The sequence below is a fragment of the Kwoniella newhampshirensis genome (assembly GCF_039105145.1).
Source record: "Kwoniella newhampshirensis strain CBS 13917 chromosome 10 map unlocalized Ctg14, whole genome shotgun sequence".
In the NCBI taxonomy this organism is placed as follows: Eukaryota; Fungi; Basidiomycota; class Tremellomycetes; order Tremellales; family Cryptococcaceae; genus Kwoniella; species Kwoniella newhampshirensis.
The window spans coordinates 345,216-366,105 of record NW_027118344.1 but is presented as its reverse complement, the minus strand read 5'-3'; the positions used below and the strand labels follow the sequence as shown (position 1 = coordinate 366,105).

At 52.0% G+C, this 20,890-nt stretch overlaps 5 protein-coding genes across 5 annotated transcripts; 3 read left to right on the top strand and 2 right to left on the bottom strand.

Moving 5' to 3' along the window:
- Window positions 1-102: 102 nt before the first annotated feature.
- IAR55_006837 (uncharacterized protein) lies at window positions 103-1,776 on the top strand (the record flags this gene model as incomplete). Its single annotated transcript, XM_066949915.1, has 3 exons — window positions 103-169; window positions 281-564; window positions 652-1,776. The coding sequence occupies 3 exons, from the start codon at window positions 103-105 to the stop codon at window positions 1,774-1,776; spliced, it is 1,476 nt and encodes a 491-aa protein (XP_066799607.1).
- A 731-nt stretch (window positions 1,777-2,507) lies between these two features.
- IAR55_006836 (uncharacterized protein) lies at window positions 2,508-5,577 on the bottom strand (the record flags this gene model as incomplete). Its single annotated transcript, XM_066949914.1, has 10 exons — window positions 2,508-2,579; window positions 2,645-2,829; window positions 2,905-3,057; window positions 3,117-3,493; window positions 3,557-4,029; window positions 4,092-4,142; window positions 4,192-4,377; window positions 4,429-4,511; window positions 4,566-4,658; window positions 4,725-5,577. 10 exons carry the CDS (start codon window positions 5,575-5,577, stop codon window positions 2,508-2,510), a joined length of 2,526 nt encoding a protein of 841 aa, XP_066799606.1.
- Window positions 5,578-7,204: 1,627 nt separating this feature from the next.
- IAR55_006835 (uncharacterized protein) lies at window positions 7,205-11,055 on the bottom strand (the record flags this gene model as incomplete). The annotated part of the gene is made up of 2 exons (XM_066949913.1): window positions 7,205-10,132; window positions 10,192-11,055. 2 exons carry the CDS (start codon window positions 11,053-11,055, stop codon window positions 7,205-7,207), a joined length of 3,792 nt encoding a protein of 1,263 aa, XP_066799605.1.
- A 491-nt stretch (window positions 11,056-11,546) lies between these two features.
- Window positions 11,547-13,736, top strand: IAR55_006834 (uncharacterized protein; the record flags this gene model as incomplete). The annotated part of the gene is made up of 5 exons (XM_066949912.1): window positions 11,547-11,655; window positions 11,771-12,204; window positions 12,267-12,598; window positions 12,652-12,739; window positions 12,801-13,736. The coding sequence occupies 5 exons, from the start codon at window positions 11,547-11,549 to the stop codon at window positions 13,734-13,736; spliced, it is 1,899 nt and encodes a 632-aa protein (XP_066799604.1).
- A 971-nt stretch (window positions 13,737-14,707) lies between these two features.
- On the top strand, window positions 14,708-20,744 carry IAR55_006833 (uncharacterized protein; the record flags this gene model as incomplete). Its single annotated transcript, XM_066949911.1, has 6 exons — window positions 14,708-14,889; window positions 14,987-16,623; window positions 16,791-17,719; window positions 17,775-17,892; window positions 17,943-20,545; window positions 20,610-20,744. The coding sequence occupies 6 exons, from the start codon at window positions 14,708-14,710 to the stop codon at window positions 20,742-20,744; spliced, it is 5,604 nt and encodes a 1,867-aa protein (XP_066799603.1).
- Between the last annotated feature and the right edge of the window lie 146 nt (window positions 20,745-20,890).

The window sequence follows — 20,890 nt, the reverse complement described above, 5'->3', positions numbered from 1 at the left end:
TCAACAGATAGTCGTTGTCTGCTCTATCGCGGTTTGAATTGCTCCACCACTCTCACTTTCATGCAAGCCGTCTCTTACGGGTGAAAAGAACAGCAACGAGAAATGACAGTCAGGCGAACAGTACACCTCATCGTCAACCCCGTTGCGGGACATGCGAAAGCGCCCGAGGGTGAGTCTCCATTGATGGCAACTCCACTCGTTCACCGTGATCATCCTTCGCTCTCGGCCACTACGCAGAGTACTTTGCCTGCGCTCGTGCCATCGCTGATACCCTGCTTAGTGGTGACGTCTCACGTGATACCTATACTCGATGAGTCTCAGACACCATACAAGCTTCATACGACCACAGCTCCTCGAGACGCTGGTACGATAGGTCGATCTATACTCGATAACGACAGGGCAGGAGCAGCCGATAGTAGCAGCAAGATCACGGTGATCATCGCTGGTGGGGATGGGACGACTCATGAGTTCATCGAGGGTGTTCTCGATGTTTCAAGCGAGTTGAAGAACGAGCAATCAGTTTTGAGAGGTGTTTGGGAGATTGTCATCCTTCCTTTTGGAACCGTGAGTGGAACATCCCCAATCAAAGTCGAATCACATGACCGGCCGTACGTACATCCAAGCTGATGTATACCTCGATCATATGTGTAGGCCAACGCGTTGTACTCTTCTCTCTTTCCACCCACGACCCCGACGCCCGAATTTGAATCTCTCCAATCCCTCTCTCATCCCATCCCTTCAGACGTGCTTCCCAAATTGTACTCCCTGTTCTCCTTCCTCGACAAATCATCCACACCACTCCCACTTCCTATCACACTCACCACTCTAGTCCCTCCTGTCTGCCACACCCCAATTGCTTCTGAGCAGCCTATACGACGCTCTGGAAGGGAAGAGTCAACAATCATCCCATCTCATGTTGTGCTTTCGACCTCGTTACACGCTTGTATCCTCCAGACATCAGAGACGTTGCGGGCCGCACATCCTGGTCCAGAACGATTTAGGATCGCCGCCCAACAGAGCGCTTCGAGGTTCTTCGAAGCTAAAGCGAGGTTATCCCCTCCTCGTCAAACCAGTGGAGAGGTAGAACAATGGGATCCGAAGAAAAGGGAATTCGTCAAGCCATATACACATACCATTGGTCCGACACCAAACGTCGATGGGCGAGAGAGGAGAGTGGTGGAGATTGGCGGTCCGTTCGCATATTTCCTATCGACGAGTACGGTAGATCGGCTCGAACCGACCTTTGTTGTCTCCCCGAAAACATCACTACGACCGGCTGAACTGACACCGACTACCATTTCAAGCTCTCCCAAGGAGAGTACATCCCTCCCAGGCGCGGGCGAAGGAAATCGACAAGAGGATGGTGGGGACATCGACAACGGACGATGGATCTATGTCACTATACTCCGACCCTTACGAGATCCTCGAGTCATCGCTGCTCCAGCGGAACAACGAGGCGAAGTATGGTCCAGACGGGCTTTCGAAGTCTTAGGAAAAGCATATCAACAAGGAACACATATCGATCTGACATATCCCGTCAGTCCCCCAGCAGAAAATCTAGACGATGAGACTGAATCGAGGGGCCAGGGCGATACTGTGGTGGAATTGTTCAGGTGTGGTTCGTTTGAGTGGATCCCGCTGGAAGAGGATGAAAGGACGAGGTTGGTGTGTGCGGACGGGGCATTACATCTGATTCCGATAGGTGGTCATGCGGAGGTCGGGTTGAAAGTGCCAGTTGAAGGTGAGGATTGTTGGAGTTTTGCTGTTTGGGCTTGAGACCGATACCACAGATCGTTGTGCCCTTCGGGGAGGAAAGTTAACGGCGTTGGCTTCGTCCATAGAATTTTGTACCGTGTTATATAGATCATATGCTGCAACTTGTCCATTTGCAGCAATCGTCCTGCTGGACGGGTCATTTCGTGCTTCTGGAAGCGAAGTCTGAGGACAGGATTCAAGGGTGCAAGTACCCAACAGAAGTGAAATGACAACCGGTGATGCTGTCTTTGTCTGTGGATTAGATAAAGCGGCAGCTGATGAACACTGATCACTTCAAGTTAGGTTACACTTTGCTCACGGCGAAAGCTTTCTCTGTTTCGATCTTCCATCCAAGTCTGTTCAGAGGACGCGACGCACCTCCGTATCACAACGAGCACATGCGCAACGATTGTTGAAACACTGCCGCCACGATTTATCTTCTCAGTAGAAGCAATGCATGCATTCAATCACAAATACTTTCTACATTGCACCAACCATACCTGACATGCGTTTCGGTCCCCGAGTCGTATGTGAGAAGGACAGCATGCATGGTCAAGGATAATAGAAAGTATTCATCAATATGCAGGATGTACAAGGAAAGTTTTGACTTCTGGTGCTCTCATGGGGAAAATGCGGGTATATATGGGTGGTAAAGATCCAATGTCTGTGGGTGAGATAGCAGGTGCTATGTATGGAAATGCAAGGTTGACGAAATCGATCAATCGGGAGAAACCACCGGCCGGGGATGCGATCTATACCTTACGAGCTGCTCGAATCATGTTCGACAGCGAAGTCAGAGGTGCACAGTGCTTGAAAAACTCATGCTGCAAATACGATAGCAATTAGTCACCGCCGCATCGTGTTACCAAGTCTCGAAACAATAACTCACCTTAAGCAGTTGGTCCGCCGTTGGTCGTCTCTCCGCATCCACCGTCAAGGTACACTTTAAGTAGTCTCTGAACACGCCGCTCAGTCTCTCCCAGTCCTTGACTTTCGGTGTGCCGTTGGTCGCGATGAGGTACAGAGCCCTAACAGGGTTCTCATTGAGGTAAGGTGGTTCTCCTTCGAGCATTTCTGCAAATTCGAGAACGATCAGCGCCACACAAGGATACAAGCGATATTGGACACTTCGATCGAAGCGATGCTTACCAATTGCTAATATACCCAAACTCCAAATATCGACCTTGGGTCCATACTCTTTTCTCGTCACGATTTCCGGCGCCATCCAGTAAGGGGTCCCAACCATGGTCGTTCGCTTTGTTGAGAGTGGGTCGGCTATTCGAGCACAAAACCCAAAGTCGGCTAAGCAGATAGATGCATCAGTGCCAGGTCCTCGCTCTTCAACTAAAAATACCACTCACTGAGTTTGACGTCGCCATTGATCGACAAGAGAATGTTATCACTCTTGATATCTCGGTGAATGACGCCTTTCGAATGCAGGTGTCGCAACCCCTCGCAGACCTCGCGACTGACCGCAGCAATCTGGGCTTCACTCATACAATGTGCAGTGACGACGTCCGTCAAGCTGCCTCCCTCCATGTATTCCATGATAACCCAAAGATCTCCCTTCCATAGATACGAGTCTTTGAAATTCACAATGTTTGGATGCGCAGATTCTCGCATCACAAGGATCTCGTTGATGATGAGATCTTGCTTGGGCTGTTTCTCAAGATTCATTTGTTTAATCGCTACGGGGAGATTGTTGCGGTCATGGCAAGTGTAAACACCACCAGAAGCACTTTTGGTGACAAGATGAGGTCAGCAAACCCCTCCATACCTCAACGTCTCATTCGTTACTCACCCCTGACCGACTTTGGTGAGATTCTTGTACACCTGTGTAGGATCTCCGGGAGTGCAAATGGCCCGCAGCTGTCTAACCACATCTTCGTTCTCCTTTGGTTTATCACGCCGTCTGGGAGTGCTTCCATCCGCCTGTCGCCCCTGGGTTTGTTGTCTCGTCAATGCCGCAGCAGCCGCAGCGGGACCACCAGCCTGAGGAACCTGATCCCGTTGAGCACGATGCCCTTGCTGAGAATGCGATTTCGCCAGGGGAACAGCCGATGATCCCGATGGCTTGCTCGTCGGCGCTCGAGTAGTATTAGCCCGGTCGAGCATTTTTTGCTTGACCGCATGAGTGGGCGGAGTACGTTGTGAAGTCGATCTATCAAGTGGAGGAACGGCTCCGCTAGACGATGGACCAGTGGCAAGACGAGGGGGTTTAGTGAGCTCAGTGGGGAGCAATCGACCAGGAGGAGCAGGTGGAGGTCTTTCGGCCTGCAAGGAGGTCAGTCACTTCTTCCTTTTTGGCATTTTTTGCCGAGCACTGATTAACTCACCTGCAGCCGAGGAGGACCAGCCGCTTTGGCAGGAGGAACTGGAGCTGTTCTCTGTACGTATGTCAGCGAGATTCTTGGTACCATCTTGAGCGCGACTTACGGGATTGGCGAACTGATCGGGCCTCAATGGACTACCGTCTCCACTGTTTTCCCTAGACATATCCTTTGAGGGGATAACAGGTGATTGGGCAGATGGTCCCGCGTTTCGCATCTTCTGCCAGACCTCGTCTTCTCCTTGGTTCTCCTGCACGTCACGATCTTTGAAATATTGCACGACAGCGAGGACCTTGAGAGATATCAGCAAACGCCTCACTGTGCAAGTGACGCGTATACTCACCTCATTTGGATTCTCCTCCTGCTCCGCACGAGTGATACCATTCTCATCCAGAATCTTCTGCCATTCTTGCGGCATACCGGTATCTGCATGTGATGTCAGCTTTTGTCCAATTGTCCTTTCTGACAGAGTCTACTCACACTGTCCGGTGTTGTAGTCGAACCCAACATGAGTGAGATGAATGGGGTCGTACGGTGTAGAAATGACGGGAGGTTTGCTGATGGTCAAAAGGTCTGACAGCGACAGGAGGGATCCCGTAAGCTGCGGTCACCTCGACAGCACTACTTTTACAGACTCACCACTCATGAACCCGAAGACGCTCTTCTTGTCTTTACTGCTCTTCCCTGTCCCACTCCTGTTCCTGCCCACCACTGGTGGCTCCTTGGGCAACTCTTTCTCCTTTGGCTCAACAACGTTCATCGGAACCCCCACACCCAGACCAATCTTGGCTTCTTCGAAGTTTTTCTCCAGTGTCTGTGTTGAATATGGATTACCCGGAGTGGTGATCGGTTGATTGATCAGAGCTGGAGGAACAGGTTGATGATGTTGTATGAAGGCAGAGCCTGCTGAGGGACTTCCCGTGATATTTGGGCTTCGAGCGGATGGGATTGAAGGCGAGACGGCGTCCCATCCATTGCTCGCGCCAGGATGTTCGCCAACAGGAAGAGTGCCAGCTCGAGTAGGTCTGGGTGGCGGGACCCCGTTGCTTCCGGACGTCATGGTCATGTACGATGTGCCGGCGCCTGCTGAATATCGATTAGGATTTGGTGAGTTCTGCGCCGATTTGTTATGATAGCTCGGATTTCGTGAACTCGACGAACTGGATGGATATCCTTGAGCAGGAGACGAGGTGAGGTTGGAGTCGCGTCGTGTGGGAGGTCCAGGCGGTGCGGGAGCGGCACGCGTCGGTTGGAGACTGGTTTGAGAATCGAAATTCATCGGTGGAGAACGAAACGCTGATGGTGCAGTGGGTTGTCCACCTTGACCTTGAGGGAGACGAGGGCTTGTCGCAGCTGATGGCTGGAGAGTGGGACCTGATGATACCATTCCGAGTGACAAGTCTGTCCCCGCGGAATAGTGCGCACTGTTCCTAGATGGACGATGATATTCTACGGTACGGGCGACAGAAGGCTGAGAGTCGTTGGGAGACATGGGGGTCGCGCCGGTGTCTATGGGATGGAAAGTGGAAGCATGAAAGGGAAGATAGGTTTGATTATATTTATATCGAGGGAGTGAGAAGGAAAGGGAAGATATGATGTTAGCAGAAGGACAACAATCAATCGCGGCTCAGAATTCTTCCCACTTACACGACGCTTGGGGATGTCGTATTTGCCTCTTCGGGCTGGTGTTACTCCCGGACATGTTGCGTTGCTGATGTGAGGTAGAGTGAAGAGGCAAGGTGAGGTGAGGCGAGGTTGACACGTTGTCGATGTTGTGTGCTTCGGTCGTCTTTCGATCGACGTGTCGGCCGAGCACAATCAACTGCTGTGTTGAACCTCTATCGCAGGACAATCGGGCTTGCTTCGATGGATAAACGAGCTTAGGGTTGATTGTGTGCGATGTTTGCACGAGATTGAGTGATTCTCGGCTGGACGTTCTGCTCGCCCACTCAGAGGTCCACACAGTCAACCACTATCTTCTGAGGGCGAGATCTGAAACACCGGTTCCAGTTGCACTGATATGCCAACTCCACGCCAAACTGAGGTTGTTGCTGGAGAAGATGTGACACCCAAAGGGAAGGGAAGAGATGTGGAGGAGGTGGATGACGATATGTTCCTTTCTTCCCTCCTGGCAGAGGCCCGTTGATTGTTGCAAGGATTGTCGATTGATCAAGGAATGAGAAGGACGGTTGGGGGGTAGCTTTAAAAATGATAGGTGTTTGGAACGAGAGACGCGTCAGCTGGAAAGCGTTCCGGATGTTCCTGATCGATCAATGTCGACGTGGGATCAGGTGTGATGTGATGTGTGAGGAAAGGAAAGGAAAGGAAGACAAGACTACAAGGTTGAATGGGACGAAGGATGTGTGTTGGTAATGAGTTGAATCAAAAGGCAAAACTCGGGACGCGCGAAAGAGAGGGCCCCGTGCGTGGTATGCATGGTTTTGCAGTTATTTTGCTTTTGTCTGCCTCCTTGTTTTCTCTCTCTCTCTTTTTCCTCAAATCGATGATCACGATATTCCTCACAAGTGTGTCGAACTTACCTTGGGGATGCCGCAGACCAGCATGTAACGTCGGTGATGCAAGGTGAGGAAGCAATGGGCCAGTCTATACGAGCTCTTTGTGTACACATCTGGCAGTCTCCTCCCTGTCGAAAGGGGTGGTGGTTTGGTGTTTGATCCTCCTCAGGGTGGCACTTCCTCCCACCTCGCTCCTCACCCCAAAAATCCCCCCCCTCTGCCCTTGTCTCCCGGATCTTTCTGGTTTTCCAACATCAAAAAGTCTCGATTTTTCTGTTTCTCGGTTTCTGATTCCGATCGATCATTCAGTTACGGCATTAAAGCATGGCATCGGGGAAACAACCCAACGTGGCACCCCTGGACAATGGATCATAGAGCGGATCAATACTAAGGTTTCATCACTGCGTTGGTTCTGAGCGCGTCAATGCTATTGAGTGAGATTGAGATGGGCAAGATCATGCCTCGTACCAACGTCAACCTCCGTGGGATGGAATGCTCTGTTCATCAAGTCACAACATGCCGTAATGTTCTATGAGCCTCCATTCTGCCCGTCTCGTACTTCACAGCGTTCCAAGATTGTACATCCTTGTCCGTTTGCACCTCTCAACCTACGTAGGTGGCCACACTACCTTCTCTCCACATCCTACCTCCATCATCAGCTTCCTCATCAAGACCCCACTCCAATCCCGCTTCGTCCCCTACTTCCCTCGCGACTCTCGCGAGACTCCTCATCACCCTCGTCTTTCTCGTGGGTGTAGACAAGGTTTCTCTCAAGTCTCTTCGTCTGGAAGAATCCTGGCTTGGCGTGGCAAACCTGTCTTTCTCTATGGCCGAAGTTGAATAAGATGCGATAGACACGCTCCTCGATCTAGATCTTGCGTTAGCTCGAGCATGAGCTCGGACAACAGCAGCCGGTAACGAGGTGAATTTGATCGGAACAGGGGATTGTGATGATGATGCTTCCGAAGGTGTCGATGATCGTCTCACAGTCTCGAGTCGTTTCATAGGCACAGGCGGTGGCAACATCAGGCCAGCCGTGGTTGGAGTAGAGCTCTTCGTTGTAGCATGCAGTGGGACTTGAATTGGGCTGTTGCCGTCCAAGCCTCGATTCGAGCCTGAGCTAGAAGTCGATGCAAAGCTCGGCGGAGGGGTCGCATAAGGAACCGGTGATGACACCATTTGACTAATACCTGACAGCAAGGACGAGCCAAGTGTAGGCCTGTACGCGGATAACGAAGGGGCGAGAGCTTGCACCATTCGAGCAGGTACTCGACCCGTGTGCTCCGGACCGAGCTTGAAACCAACATCAGCAGCCCTCACAGTCCATTCATTACGCAATGGACTTGAACTGCTAGCATATCGGGTGAAAGCAGGAGACGACGACTGCGCTATTGTGACCGGCGAGGAGCTGCCGAATTCGCACCCTAACGCAAGTTCGTCTTCGCTGGAATCGTCTTCCGCCCGCAATGGGTCTGAAGACGCCTCACGAGGCGGAGAGCGGGGTTGCAGTGAAAATCTAGCGCGCTTTACGCTCGAACTGCTCGATCGTGGAGCGCTTGTGTCCGAGGGACGTCTCAAAGCGCTCTTGCGAGGCTCTGTCAAAGGTAATATGTCACTCGAGATTGATAAACTACGCATTCCGTCCACCGATGGCGGCGGCGTTGGTCGACAGCTTATTGTACTTCCAGGCAAAGGCATGATAGACCTGTAGAACTTGGTTTGCGCAATAGGCGTGGGATTCGAGGGGTCATCAGTCACCGCGGCCACAGAGACAGTTGGAGAAGGCGTAGGGTGCACTGTTCGTCGAGATTGTAAAAAGTACGAGGTCGGAGGATTGGGTGGAGAGGACGGAGGCAAGGAGGAGATGGGTGATGCCGATCCTACCTCCAGTGCAGGTCGGCTATTTTCGGAAGCGTTGATAGCAGGAGGCGAGGAAGGTGGCACCGAACTTGGAGGCGGTGAAAGAGGAACTGTCATTCGCGCAGGAGATACGGCCGAAGTACGATTAGGCGAGTTCGGTTCGCTCGCGGTCCTAATGCCTCTTCTCAGTCTGGTTCGCACAGGATTCGGAGGAGGTCTTGCTGCCACGTCGAACATTGCTGCCACAGAAGGCATATCAAGCTCATTGTTCGAAACGACCGCAACAGATATCTCTTCGCTTTCCGTCGTCGACTTCCTCTCTGCTTGCTCTGACTGAATGAACGAGCAATACTTCGTCCAAGTCCTGCCTTTGCACCACCACGCGTTTCGCATTCGATTCCCTCCGGCTATTCTGCACTGCTTACATCTCCTCGGAAGACCTGTCGTGGCATAGCTGAAACCTTCAGAGTAGAGGGTTGGGTCTAAATCGGGAGGCCTGACAGGAAGAGTTGTTGACGCCGATGCGGTGTTGGGCCGACGGGGAGGCATCTCGCTTTCTGATACGCTCTGCAGATCGTCGCTTTCTGATTCAGTCAAAGGAGCACGACGTGACGCCGATCGACGGAAAGGCACGTTGTCGGCTTCATCCTTGTCCTTTGGATCTCCTCGAGAAGCTGAGGCAGGGTGGGTCACTGGCGGGGCGGCGGGTGTCACCGTTTCACCAAGAGAGCCAGTTCGCCCACGATCGCCGCCAGAAGCCAGGCTTGCCAGATCGTCTACCGGTCCGTTTTCGGTCTCTGAGCCACTTCCATGTTCCTTCCATTCGAAAGGACAGATCTTCCAACTCTTCCTGCCTTTGCATAGGGTTGCTTTGTCAGCACGCTCTCCACCTGCCTCGCTACATGGTCTGCAAGCACGTGATTTTCTGCGACGTATGCTGGCACTGGATGTGGCCGTCCGGCGAGCGGAGTGAAGATCTGGAGACGGTGTGACTGGATCAGGTGCTGAAGCGAGCTTGGTCGACAATGCGGGAGCTGTGTTCGGTGGAAGAGAGGAGTCCAAACGTGAAGGATCTGCTGTGACAGGCTCGAACCAACAATCCCCTTTCCTACCTCGACACCACGGAGCTCTTCTCTCCCGCTCCCCACCGGCCACCTTGCAATGTTTGCAGGCGTGCGCTCCTCCATTACGAGTCCTCCAGATGTTCTTGTGGTATGGCGAGTTGGGCGTGCCCCATGCCTCTTCGACGAGATCGTCCGGTCTCTCTCCATCCATTCGCTCCTTGCCCTTGGAAGAGGCTGCAAATCGAGGAAGTGAAGTTTTGGAATCCCGGATGACGCGAGTGTGGATGCTTGGTACGAGTGCATCGGGCAGAAGCGACGGAACTGGCGAACGTGCATGGGTGGAGGGAGAGGAAGGTCTCGGAGACTCAGCCAATCGAGATGACGATGCAGGCGGAGGTGTGCTGAACAGATCAGAGAGTGATGGGGAAGAGGCTGGTCGCATGAGCGACTTGTAAGTGAGATCTCGGAGAGGTGGGCGGGTAGGAGAGGAGTTGAAAGAGGAGGATGATAGCGTTGTCGGGCGTAAAGACCGCGATCGGGTAGGGATGACAACTTCGAGGGTCGTTTTGCTTCGCGAGGAAGACGAATGCGACTCAGCGCGCCAAAGCTGTTCAGCTGTCAGCGTGACAGGACTAGCGCATGTGATAGAGAGGTTATAGGACTTACGCGAGAGTCGCCAGAAGCAAGAGGAGTAAATCGTAAGATTTCGTCATCTGAATCCCTGTCGGTAATGGCGAGCTCATCCTCGGATGGTTCCTCCTCTTCTCCATCTGACCTGAACAGATCTTCTAGACTTGCCAGAGGTAGTATTCGAGTTCCTCTTGACCTCGGGGATACATGGTCTTCCAGATCAAGATCGCTGTTCGCATAAGGGGATGGCGTCCGTGCTTGGCGGGTTGGTACCCGATCTTCATCCTCTTCGTCGTCACTATCTCTTCTTCTCATCGCTTCGGCACGCATGAATTCCTCGTAATCATGTTGATCATCTATGGTCCAAGCTGGTCTTTGTGTCTCCTCTTCTTCCACTTCATCTAGGTCCGGGATTTGAGGATCCAGACCCGACCGGTCGTCCCAATCCCCAATTTCATCCTCGTCAGATTCAAATTCGAAGGCTTCCGGACCATCCAAGGCTGAAGATCCATCTCCATCTTCATCGCTATCCGTGATGTCTCCAAAATCTCTACCCTCGACAGCTCTCAACTTCCCTCTATCCTTGACCACTTCCCCTGAGACCAAATCGATCTCATCGTCATCCTCTACAGCTCTATATTTCTCGAACAAGAGATCCCAGCTGGATCGTAGCCGATTTCGGGATTCCTGACGCTTTCTCGTGATCTCCTCTTTCTTGAATTGCTCTCGATTGAAGACCGAACCGGATCGAAACCTGGCACCGTTGGGATACAAGGGCGTGGAAGACCGTGACGATGTTGAGGGTGCAGGTCGATACATCGATGGGGAATCGAGGTACCGAGAAGGCGTCAGAGTGTATCCTAGCCGAGATGGGCCGGCGACGGGGGCGGGAGAACTCATGGTGAGATTTCGTCGTTGTTAGAGTCCATTGAATTTATGATTGAACGAAGCGGATATTGTGGCCGGGCAATGTATAGCACATCAAGCTCGGAGATTGCCAGTCGAGCATGCGTCATACAAGTGATAGAGGGACGGGAAGCCCGCTGACGCTTGGTTGTTTACAGGAAGAAATGAGCACGATCGTAAAAGCAACGAAAACCGGTTCTGAAAGCAGAAAGACAGGGCATCTCTGGCCGTCAGTCTGTGGGATAGACGCGTCTCGGCACATTACAAAAACTGTCTCACCCGATTAGTGTTGTCATTCTTGTATTGACGGTTACAGTGCCTGATGTCGGTGACCTGCATTTGTTGACGCGCAATATCGCGAGGTTGATTTCCCTTTGCCATTATCTCTTGACTTGTTCTGATAGACACCACAACAACCCGACACCGCTCTGGCCGACCTTTATCATTCTCTTGCGCCTCACAGTGTAGGTTGAGAGCGTCTCACGATGCGGAAGCCTCGATTGGAAGATGCCTCCTGCGCGATCTGCATGGATCAGCTTTTCGACCAGAGAGATGATCTGGATGATGTGATACCTATAGCAACTTGTGATTGTGGTGAGTGTCTGCCTCATTCCGGTTCCTCTCATCGTCTGATCGCTCCCCGTCCAACGAACACGAGTATCTGCTCTCCAAAGGTCCCTCCGCTAAACGCTTGGCATATTTTGTGCAGGTCATGTTTTTCACGAGATCTGTCTTCTAGAATGGTTTCGCACCCAATCCATCCAGTATCTCAATGCTGCTAGAGAACAGGGCGTCCAAGGTCGTCATGGCTCTCCCTCTCTTTCCGATGCACCTGCCGAATGCCCGTCTTGTCGAGCGGAATGTTTCGCAGATCCTGAGACAGGTGAACCGACCATCCACAGGCTATTCATCGATTTCGGCAATGCAGCCGGAACAGCTAGTCAGGCTGGCTCATCGCCGGTCAAGTCAACAAAGGGAAAAGACAAGGAGGTGATGGGACTGGCTAGACGAGCTAGGGGCGTTGCGGAGGAGGTAAACGGTCTCAGCGCAGAGTCAGAGGAAGAAGACATGCAGGGAATGCTGAGAAGATCCGAAGGATTAGCGGAGGATCTGGTATCGGTCAAAGCACTGAATGGAGTCAAGGTGAGTCACATCCATCAGTAATCACATTCATACGCTGAAAGTCTGCGCTTTATTGCCAATAGAAATACGTCGGCCATTTGACTGTAGCTATCCGTGATTTGAAGACAACTCTCGAGAACCATCCCCGATTGCCTGGACTCCTTGCAAAGAACGAGCAACTCGAGGCGAATATTAGAGATCTTCGGTATCAGATTGACACAAATTTCCGGAGAGAAATCAAGAACGCTGTTGACGCTGAGAGGGCTAAGGGGGACGTAAGATTGGGGAAAGTCCGAGATCAGTGCCAAGCTCTGCGACGAGCATTGGAGAAGGAGCAAGTCGCTCGGAAAACTCAACGGAAGGCTGTTGAAGAGAGGGAAATGGCGGCCAGGCTGAGTCTGCATGACGCCGAGGAGTGAGTTGCGGATGCGCTCGTAAACCTGACCATGAGCTGACCACATCTGTCAGAGAATTGAGGAAAGAGAGAGAGGACAGAGAGAGATTACAGGACACACTGAATGAACGGACGAAGCAGCTTCGTCTACTTCAGTCCAGGGTGAGTTGGCCATGATATACAAAAGTCTATAGTGGGGCAATGCTGATTGATTATGTTACAGAACGAAGGTCGGAAGAATTGGAAAAGCGAGGTTGAAAAACTCAAAGCTGAAAACGCCAAGCTCAAGTCTGACATCCAACAAAAGACCTTCCGCAACCCCTCGTCCCCGTCACGTCATGCTGCAGCTGCAAGCCCAGTACTGGACGCCGACCAGTACGCAAAAATAGGGGATGATAGCGTGCAAGCGATCTCCGACGTGAGCGGCCGGTATCGAGCTTCCGGCAAACAACGAGCCGTGGACGACTCTCACGACGAGTCACTCCAGATCGATATGCCTTCCTTCGACGATGACCCACTTAGATCCCTCTCACGTTTGCTGCCTCGAGCGACAGTCAGTCATGTCAACAAACATAACAGTCCAACTCCGAGTGAGAATGGTGCACGTGCTGGGCCGAGCCGAGCCCATCCTACGGCTAGGACGATTCAGTTCGATTTGGATCAGGGTCTAGGAAGGAAGCGCAAGTCGAGCAAGTACTTTACTGGCAGCGACAAGGAGAATCTTACGGCTAGCAGTACCAAGAGCGACCTCGACGATGAGTGGGACGAAGTGGTGGAAGAAGCTAGTCCGAGCCCACCAAAGAGAAGCAAGACGAATCCTTTCGCGACGACGAGGAAAGATAGCGAGAAGAGGAAAGAGCTACCCTCGGCAGCAGCTCGAGCTAGCAATGGCAATGTCATAATCCCATCGTCGTCGCCGCCACCTCGATCTTCAGCATCACGACCAGCTGAAGTGATCGATCTAGCAACATCCAGTCCTCCTTCCGAGCGGGCGCTTCTGAAAGAGATAGGTGGCAAGGGAAAGGGAAAAGTAGTTGAGCATAATGGTAGGAATCTGCATCGTCAGGGAAGCGCTGTTGACCGTTTAGGTCTAATGGACGTGAATGGTAGACCCAAAAAAGGTGTTGCTACAGGTCAGAAAGTGAAGCGCAAGGTCTAAATAAGTATTCGGGACACAAAGGCCATATAGTTGTATGAGTTGGTTGCTTGGCTTGGTTCGATACTCTACAGCTGTATGATGAAAGCGGGCAGGACGCACGTAACGATACGAGCTTGGATCAGATGGGGATGCAATCTGTATCTGTCGGTTCCCTTTCTGGTTGTCAGTTTCAATCCCGTCTTCCAGGCCGGAAGTCGTCTGCTGCAGCAAGTCTGTCGCGTTCGACGGTCAAGTGCGAACGTAGGGCGTCGATTGGTATCAGCAGAGAGTCGATCAAACTCTACACTCTACATGCGTAAGAACCCATATTCAAATCTCAGCCAACTGGGGGCGGTCCATTCGCTCGCTATTCAATCCTTTTGTGGGTGTTCGCCGGATCCAGTTCCCGTGCCTGAACGGACCAATCATGAATGGCTTTTTATTGTTCTTTCGTAACTGCCCTGATCGTCCCCGGACGACAGAACTACTTGCGGTCGGATGTCATGTCTCAAGCCACATCATCAAGTCGAACAAGGACAATAGTCAAAACGATCGAGGAAGAACGTGGTCCAGGATCATGGATTTGGGTCAAGGGCATCGAGAGGAGAACAATAAGATCTCTCTCGGATAGCATCGACTCATCCCGATCACTCCTACTCGTTATGGTAAATCGGAGGTCTCATCGACCGACGCCACGTATCTCGATGAACAAAGATGATGATGATGATGATGGTTGAGGCAAGGGAAAGAACAATAGAGATTTCGGATGAGAGAGATGAACGGGTTCGACTCCGACTCTCTTCTGCTGTTGTCACATTCTCCTCGTCACACGTCGGCTGGGACCCGACTTAGCTGGACACACAAGACAACAGCGATACCTATCCTCACTACAAGCTGTCCTTCTCGTTTCAGTTTGTCTTGCCTTTGCTTTTTCTTCTTGTTCCATATCGACAAGCAGACATGGACCCATTACTGTCGAGTAGCTCCTCGCGATGACCTGGCTCTCACCACATCCTCCGTCTGAGGGTCTCGAGGAAAGGAGCAGACTGGATGTCCCTCGCTCGCCGTCCCCTTCCCCGCTATGCGACTTTCAGGGAGAGAAAATGGAGGCGACACATGTCGAGTTTGGATCAGTACCGGGAGAAGGTCTAGAGGTGAATCTTGATCTTGAAAGGTCAGTGGAGTTTCGTGATTCTAAGGGGGCAAAAGATGAAACGCCGACACGCTTTCCTTGCTTATTGTCTACCTTTTCGTTAATGTATGGTCAGTAGTGAGGTCGAAGACGAAGAGGAAGGACACGAAAGCTGGATGGACATTGTATCGGCACCTGACACAGAAGCAGTACTAGGATTTCAAGAAAAGAAAGAGATACGCGCACGGATCTCCATCTCATCGTCGTCCTCTTTCATCAACATCTTCCCTCCAGATACACCACCATCACAATCAGAACAATACGATCTTGTTTGGAAAATACCGACCACTGTGACGGAAAGGCACGAGCCATCACTCCACTCAGTAGAGCAGGGCACTTCTGGTCGTACTGCCGGTCACCCACCTCTACCACTCCTTCTCTCTCAGAGCCACCTCAACGTCAGCTTCATCCACCTGTCTCCGACTTCGCTCGAACCCCCTCCTTCCCGCCGATCACATCGTCTGTACTCGTCCTCCCCCAGTCCTTTTGTAGAAACAGACAGCTCCCAGCGAAGAAGTACTTCCGCTCCGTGCACTTGTCGGCGCTCCTCTCCATCCACTCGCTCGACCACCATGTCAGTCATCGTTCCCGGTCAGTCGTCCATGGATTTCGGTGAAGAAATGGAGTCCACATGGCATGGTTTACGCAGAGCTCTGTCACTGACCTCGAGTGGATCGAGTGTCAGCGGAGGTCATAAGCAAGGACGCCGGGGTGGACGATCGTGGCGTGTCTTGGCTGATTCGCCTGAAATAACGAGTCCGAGGCGTAGGACCGATTCGGACTCAAAGCATCCAGTGACGATCGAATCGAGTCCAAAGCCTGCCCAAGAGGGTGGTGATTTTGCCTCCGAAGCGAGAGAGAGGGAGGGTTTGATACCAAGTGGCCCGAGCTCACCCGTCGACACTGACCGCTTTTCATTGTTGGATCTCGTCCTGCCATTCCCAAGGCCACCTGGGATGACCTTCAGAGATATCGGTCGACTTGGAACGACCGAGGAGAGCGACGAACACACCATCATGATTCGACCTCCTTCGACCTTCGCTGGTAATGAACAAGATGAAGGTGACGAGTGCAAATTCAATGGGCAACAACAAAGGCGAGCTTTGGTCCCTTCAACTTCAAACACAGCCCCTGACAATTATCCTACTGAAAGCAGATTTCCTTCAGTCTCTACTCAACGTCGGTGCTCATCGCAAACATCTTGTCCTCCCTCACCTGCACTCACTCCCTCCCCGCATCTGTCATCGGCAGATTCACCTATCCTCGCCACACCTTGTGGGCTGGATACTCAGGTCACTCACCTTCGATCAGAAACAGACAACAGTAGAGAGGCATCCTGTGTGAATACACACACATCATTCAACACTCCACACAAACGCGCCATAATACCGCCACCCTCAGCTCTGACGCCTGCATCGGATGAGCCCCCATCAAAGGCTGAAGAAGCACAACAACATCCTTTAGTTACCTTTCCATCCTCTCGCTCCACGCCGCCTCTGAGCTTGCGGTCGCGTAGGACCTCATTACCAGCAACGTCAACAACCACCGCGTTGGATTCTGGTGGTAGATCTGTATCTACTGTGTCACCCGATACCACAGATAGCAGCATAGATTTGGCTTCCGAGAAGACGCCGCAACACGCCCGAAACGAGACCTCGATGCCTTTTAGTGACTTTGACCCCACTGGCAGGGAGAGGACACGCTACGACAATCAAGGTACGTGCTGATCGGTCCATTGCGCCCTTGCTCCCGGCTTCTGGAGTTTTCTTCTGTTTATCATTTTCTCGGTACTCTTTCACTCTGATCATTCACCTCGCCAAGTCAACCATTCTTCCTCGTCATATCTGCCTTGTCACAGACCACTTATTGATTTGAACGCACAGACTCACCTGACCCACGTAACTCGCCACTATCCTCCCACTTGTCCGACGACAATTCTCGTCCACCCGTTGCGATACGAGCGAAATCTGTCAACCCTGGCGTGTCGCCGATCAATTCAGCCTCTTCACCACCCTCTTACGTGCCCTTGACCAACACATCATCTGGCACCAAATCAAAACGTATCTCCAAATCCACTGCCCTTTCAGGATCGAGCGGCAGTTCCGTCCTCTCTTACTCTACCACTACCGATTCGTCTTCACTTCGCGACTCGACACATCGAAGTCACGGACAGTTGTGGCATCTAGGCGACCGATCCGACATCTCTACCGTCTTTGAAGAAGAGAACAGTATCGAGTTGAAAACCACGGACGAGAAAGGCCGCGCGCATCATCCATCAAAGGGCTCTGATTTCGGCCATCAACCTCTTCAGCCTAGGTACCCTACGATCACTGGCTACTCTTCCTCACAGAGCACGCTGGTCAACCGCGCACCGAGCATTTCAACTTCCAACTACTTCTCCAAGGAGCGAGCGAGCACTATCATTTCTCATAGTGGAACGATTGCGTCCAACCGATCTAGTCAATCTGGTGCATCTGTCAAATCAGTTCACCCGTTTGCAAGTGCTGTCATCAGACCTACTTCTCCCCAATCTGCCATCTCCTTCGACAAGAACAAGGACAACACTCTCCTCTTCCCGCGAGTTCCTGCTCGACCAGGATCCCCGCAGTTGTCGAACTCTAGATCTTCACCCAACCTCGCTGAGACATACAAAATGACTGAATCCTCTCAACAAGTCGCGTTGGTATCGATGGCAGACGATTTAGAAGATGAGGACACCTGTCCGGTGTGTGTGGAGAGTCTGAGCTTCACATATAGACTGCCAGGGGAGAAGCCACATATCGTTCCAGAGTGTGGTCACGCGCTTCATGAGGTGGGCTCGTCACGTACCCAAATCAGAAATGTACGAAACTGATCAACAATTTCAGGAATGTTTCGTCACTGTGTACGGGGACGTCCCGCCAGAAGGCTCCAAGAAGATCTTGGGTGTCTGTGGAGTGTGTAGACAACCTATGAAAATGGCTGAAGGTGTATCCAAGCGAGACAGTAAGTGACTGTCCTTCCAAGCAAGATGTCCAGCACTGATCTAGATACAGAACTCGCCATACTTATGGGTCAATCTGGTCAATCCTCAGGACCAAAAAATGCTGCTCAGTCAACGCCCTCAATCCGATCATCTAGTGGGCAAGGGCCAACTTCTGCTCTTCCTTTCGATCCTCATGCAGACGACCCACTGGAAGGACCAAGTGGTAATTCGAGCGGTCTGCGTACTTCGAATGGCGACACCACTCAAGCCAAAGTCGTTATACCTTCCATCTCCATCCGATCTGAATTCCCGTCCATCTCCAGAGGTCACAAGCAGGGCAAACAAGTCTTCACTACCATGGTGACTGTAGAAGTTCCTCCCGCCGGGAACAAAGGAAAGTATCCTTCCAGACCTAGGTCTATCGAGATGTCATCGAGCCGTTCAATGGAGAGTCAGCTTTCTCCCCGATATCCGGCTTCGCTTCATTCCACCCGGGAATCACCCACTATTCCTACTTCGGCTCGACAGTCAACACCCGCCGAAACCCCTGATCCCTTCGCTCATGTCGTCAACGACCTGAAACATCGCGTGCTCAACTATAAAACTTCGGGTTTGGACACTCTTGGAAGTGTGCGTCTTTTCGACCTGCTCTCCGTCAGGAAAGGTCAGCTCGTACGGGAGTTCCACGTGTATCTTTTTCAAGAAGCGTTAATCTGCGTATCGGAAGAAAAGAAGTCTGGGCTTCGAGGGATCTTCTCGTCATCTGCCTCCACTCGAAGTGATCGATCTACCGGAAGTCATCATCGAGGCGTCCTCAAGCTCAAGGGGCGGATTTACATCAAGCACGTACGAAGTGTTTCCGACAGCTCTACACCTGGTGAATTGAGCCTGACTATCTCGATGAAAGATGAAACCCTCGACTCTTTCATTCTCACGTTCAGAGATCGTGGGAGTCACGAGACATGGCGTACGACTATTCTTCGTCTGCAGGAGGAAGGGCAGAGCAGCCATCAGAGTAAAGCAGAGAGGATAATGGGTCCTGGAGCGCCTCGCTCATCTGGAGGTCCGACGTCGGCACCAGAGGCAAGTTTTGGTGATTTGACATCCCCGGCTTCGACGACGTTTTCCTCCAGCACACCTTTCACCTCAACCTGTGGTCCTGGATCACCTGTTTTGGGCCAGGAAACGAGTCCCGGTGACCTGGCGTACGTGCAGCCTCTCGGTCCCGTTCATACCCCTATCGATCTAGTTGTCGTCCTCTCCCTTCCCGCACCCTCATCTTCAGGTCAATTGCCCCTCAAGGTCAAGCTCATGAAGAGCTCTCTCGAGTTTGCGCTCGCCTTGCTTGGTCCTCGTGACCGCATATCACTGGTCACTTGTGAGATGGGTCTCAACGGGATGGTGCGCAAGACCCCCTTCTTGTCCACCGCTCGATACGAGAGCCGAAAACGACTTGAGATGTTCGTCGAAGCCCTGGGTTCTGGAAGAACATCCAGAGACGAGTTCCAAGTGCCGGTCGGGCAAGACGAACGACTCGACGTGGTCACGGCAGTCAATGTAGCGCTCGACGTCGTTCTTCAGCGAAAGGCGAAAAACCCGCTTTCAGGCATGGTCTTGATCAGCGATACCTCCGATATCATCAAACGGGCGCAGATGGATTTGGTCACTGCTCGACTGGACGCGGCAAATGTTCCGGTCCATGCTTTAGGCTATGGACGGTCACATGACCCCTCGCCACTGTGGATGATCTCAAACCATACTCACGGTACATACACCTTCGTCAAAGAATGGTATGATCTACGCGACACGCTTGCTGGAGTCGTGGGAGGTCTCATGTCGATTGCGATTAACAATATGAAGCTTCACGTCTCGTGTCAGGAGAATGACTTTAGGGTGACGAAGGTGTCGGGAACCACCCAGGCGATAGTCTCGCAAAACGGAAAGACTGTTGACATTGAGCTAAGGGAGTTATGTCACGGCGAGATCAGAGAGATCCTCGTTGAGCTGGATCTGGAAGACTCGGAGGGGTCAGGAGAGCAATGGTACTCCGGTGAGAGATTGAGCAGATCAGGTCATACCTCAGTCACCGGTAGCCAACACGGTGTTCTGCGAACCAAGACAAGCTATAACAGTGGTGCGACTGGGCTTGGAATCGACACACTCGCTATTTCCGACCACGATTTGGTCTACGAAGCAGCCTTGATCGACGAGGTACCTGTCATGGAAGTGGACTGTTCGTTCCACGATCCAGGGGCTGGTCGATCAGTGGCAAGATTAGCACATCCGGTCTTATTGACTCTCGCCATTACACCTCCTAACGGGGACTCTCCCGGGAGAACTCCCCGACCTGCTGATCCGATGATCGTTCGAAGAAGAATGGAGTTACTCGCTTCTGACATGATCACGAGAGCACTCCTGATCGCTTCGAGGAAGAATTTCTCTCACGCAAGTCGGATCCTGAGAGAGACCAAACGGATCATCGAGACAATCGTCGAAGGCCTTCGAGGACATACGGGTGGGAACGGGACAGCGAAATCGAAACGAGAAGCGCAATCTATGTTCGCTATGGAAGGTCTGGGGGGCACGATCGATGATCTGGAGACCTTGCTGGAGGGCTTGGAAGAACACAAAGAGATGTTTGAGAGGGATCACAGGAATTATTCAGCTCAGCAGGTGAATTCAGGCCGTGGGTTAAGACGGAAATTGTTCGCTAATCTGATCTATCCCGTCATGGCAGGCTGGTGTGCTGCGCGCTCAGAAGAGCTGGACGATGAGAACGCCTACAGAGAGAAGCTACTGTACGAAAGAGGTTCAACAGATCATTCAGCTTTCGGGAGAATGGCAAGGTGGTAACGGCGGAGTGAGGGTGTGATGCCAATGAGTTCAGTAGTAATTTGGCGCTGGGAGGGTGTGACGCCGATGATGTAGGTTTACACTGTTATAGAGAGTGCGATATAGATATTGTGGATATTCATTCCAGGTGTTTGTTGGTTTCCTTGAGTGTTTCGCATGTATGTA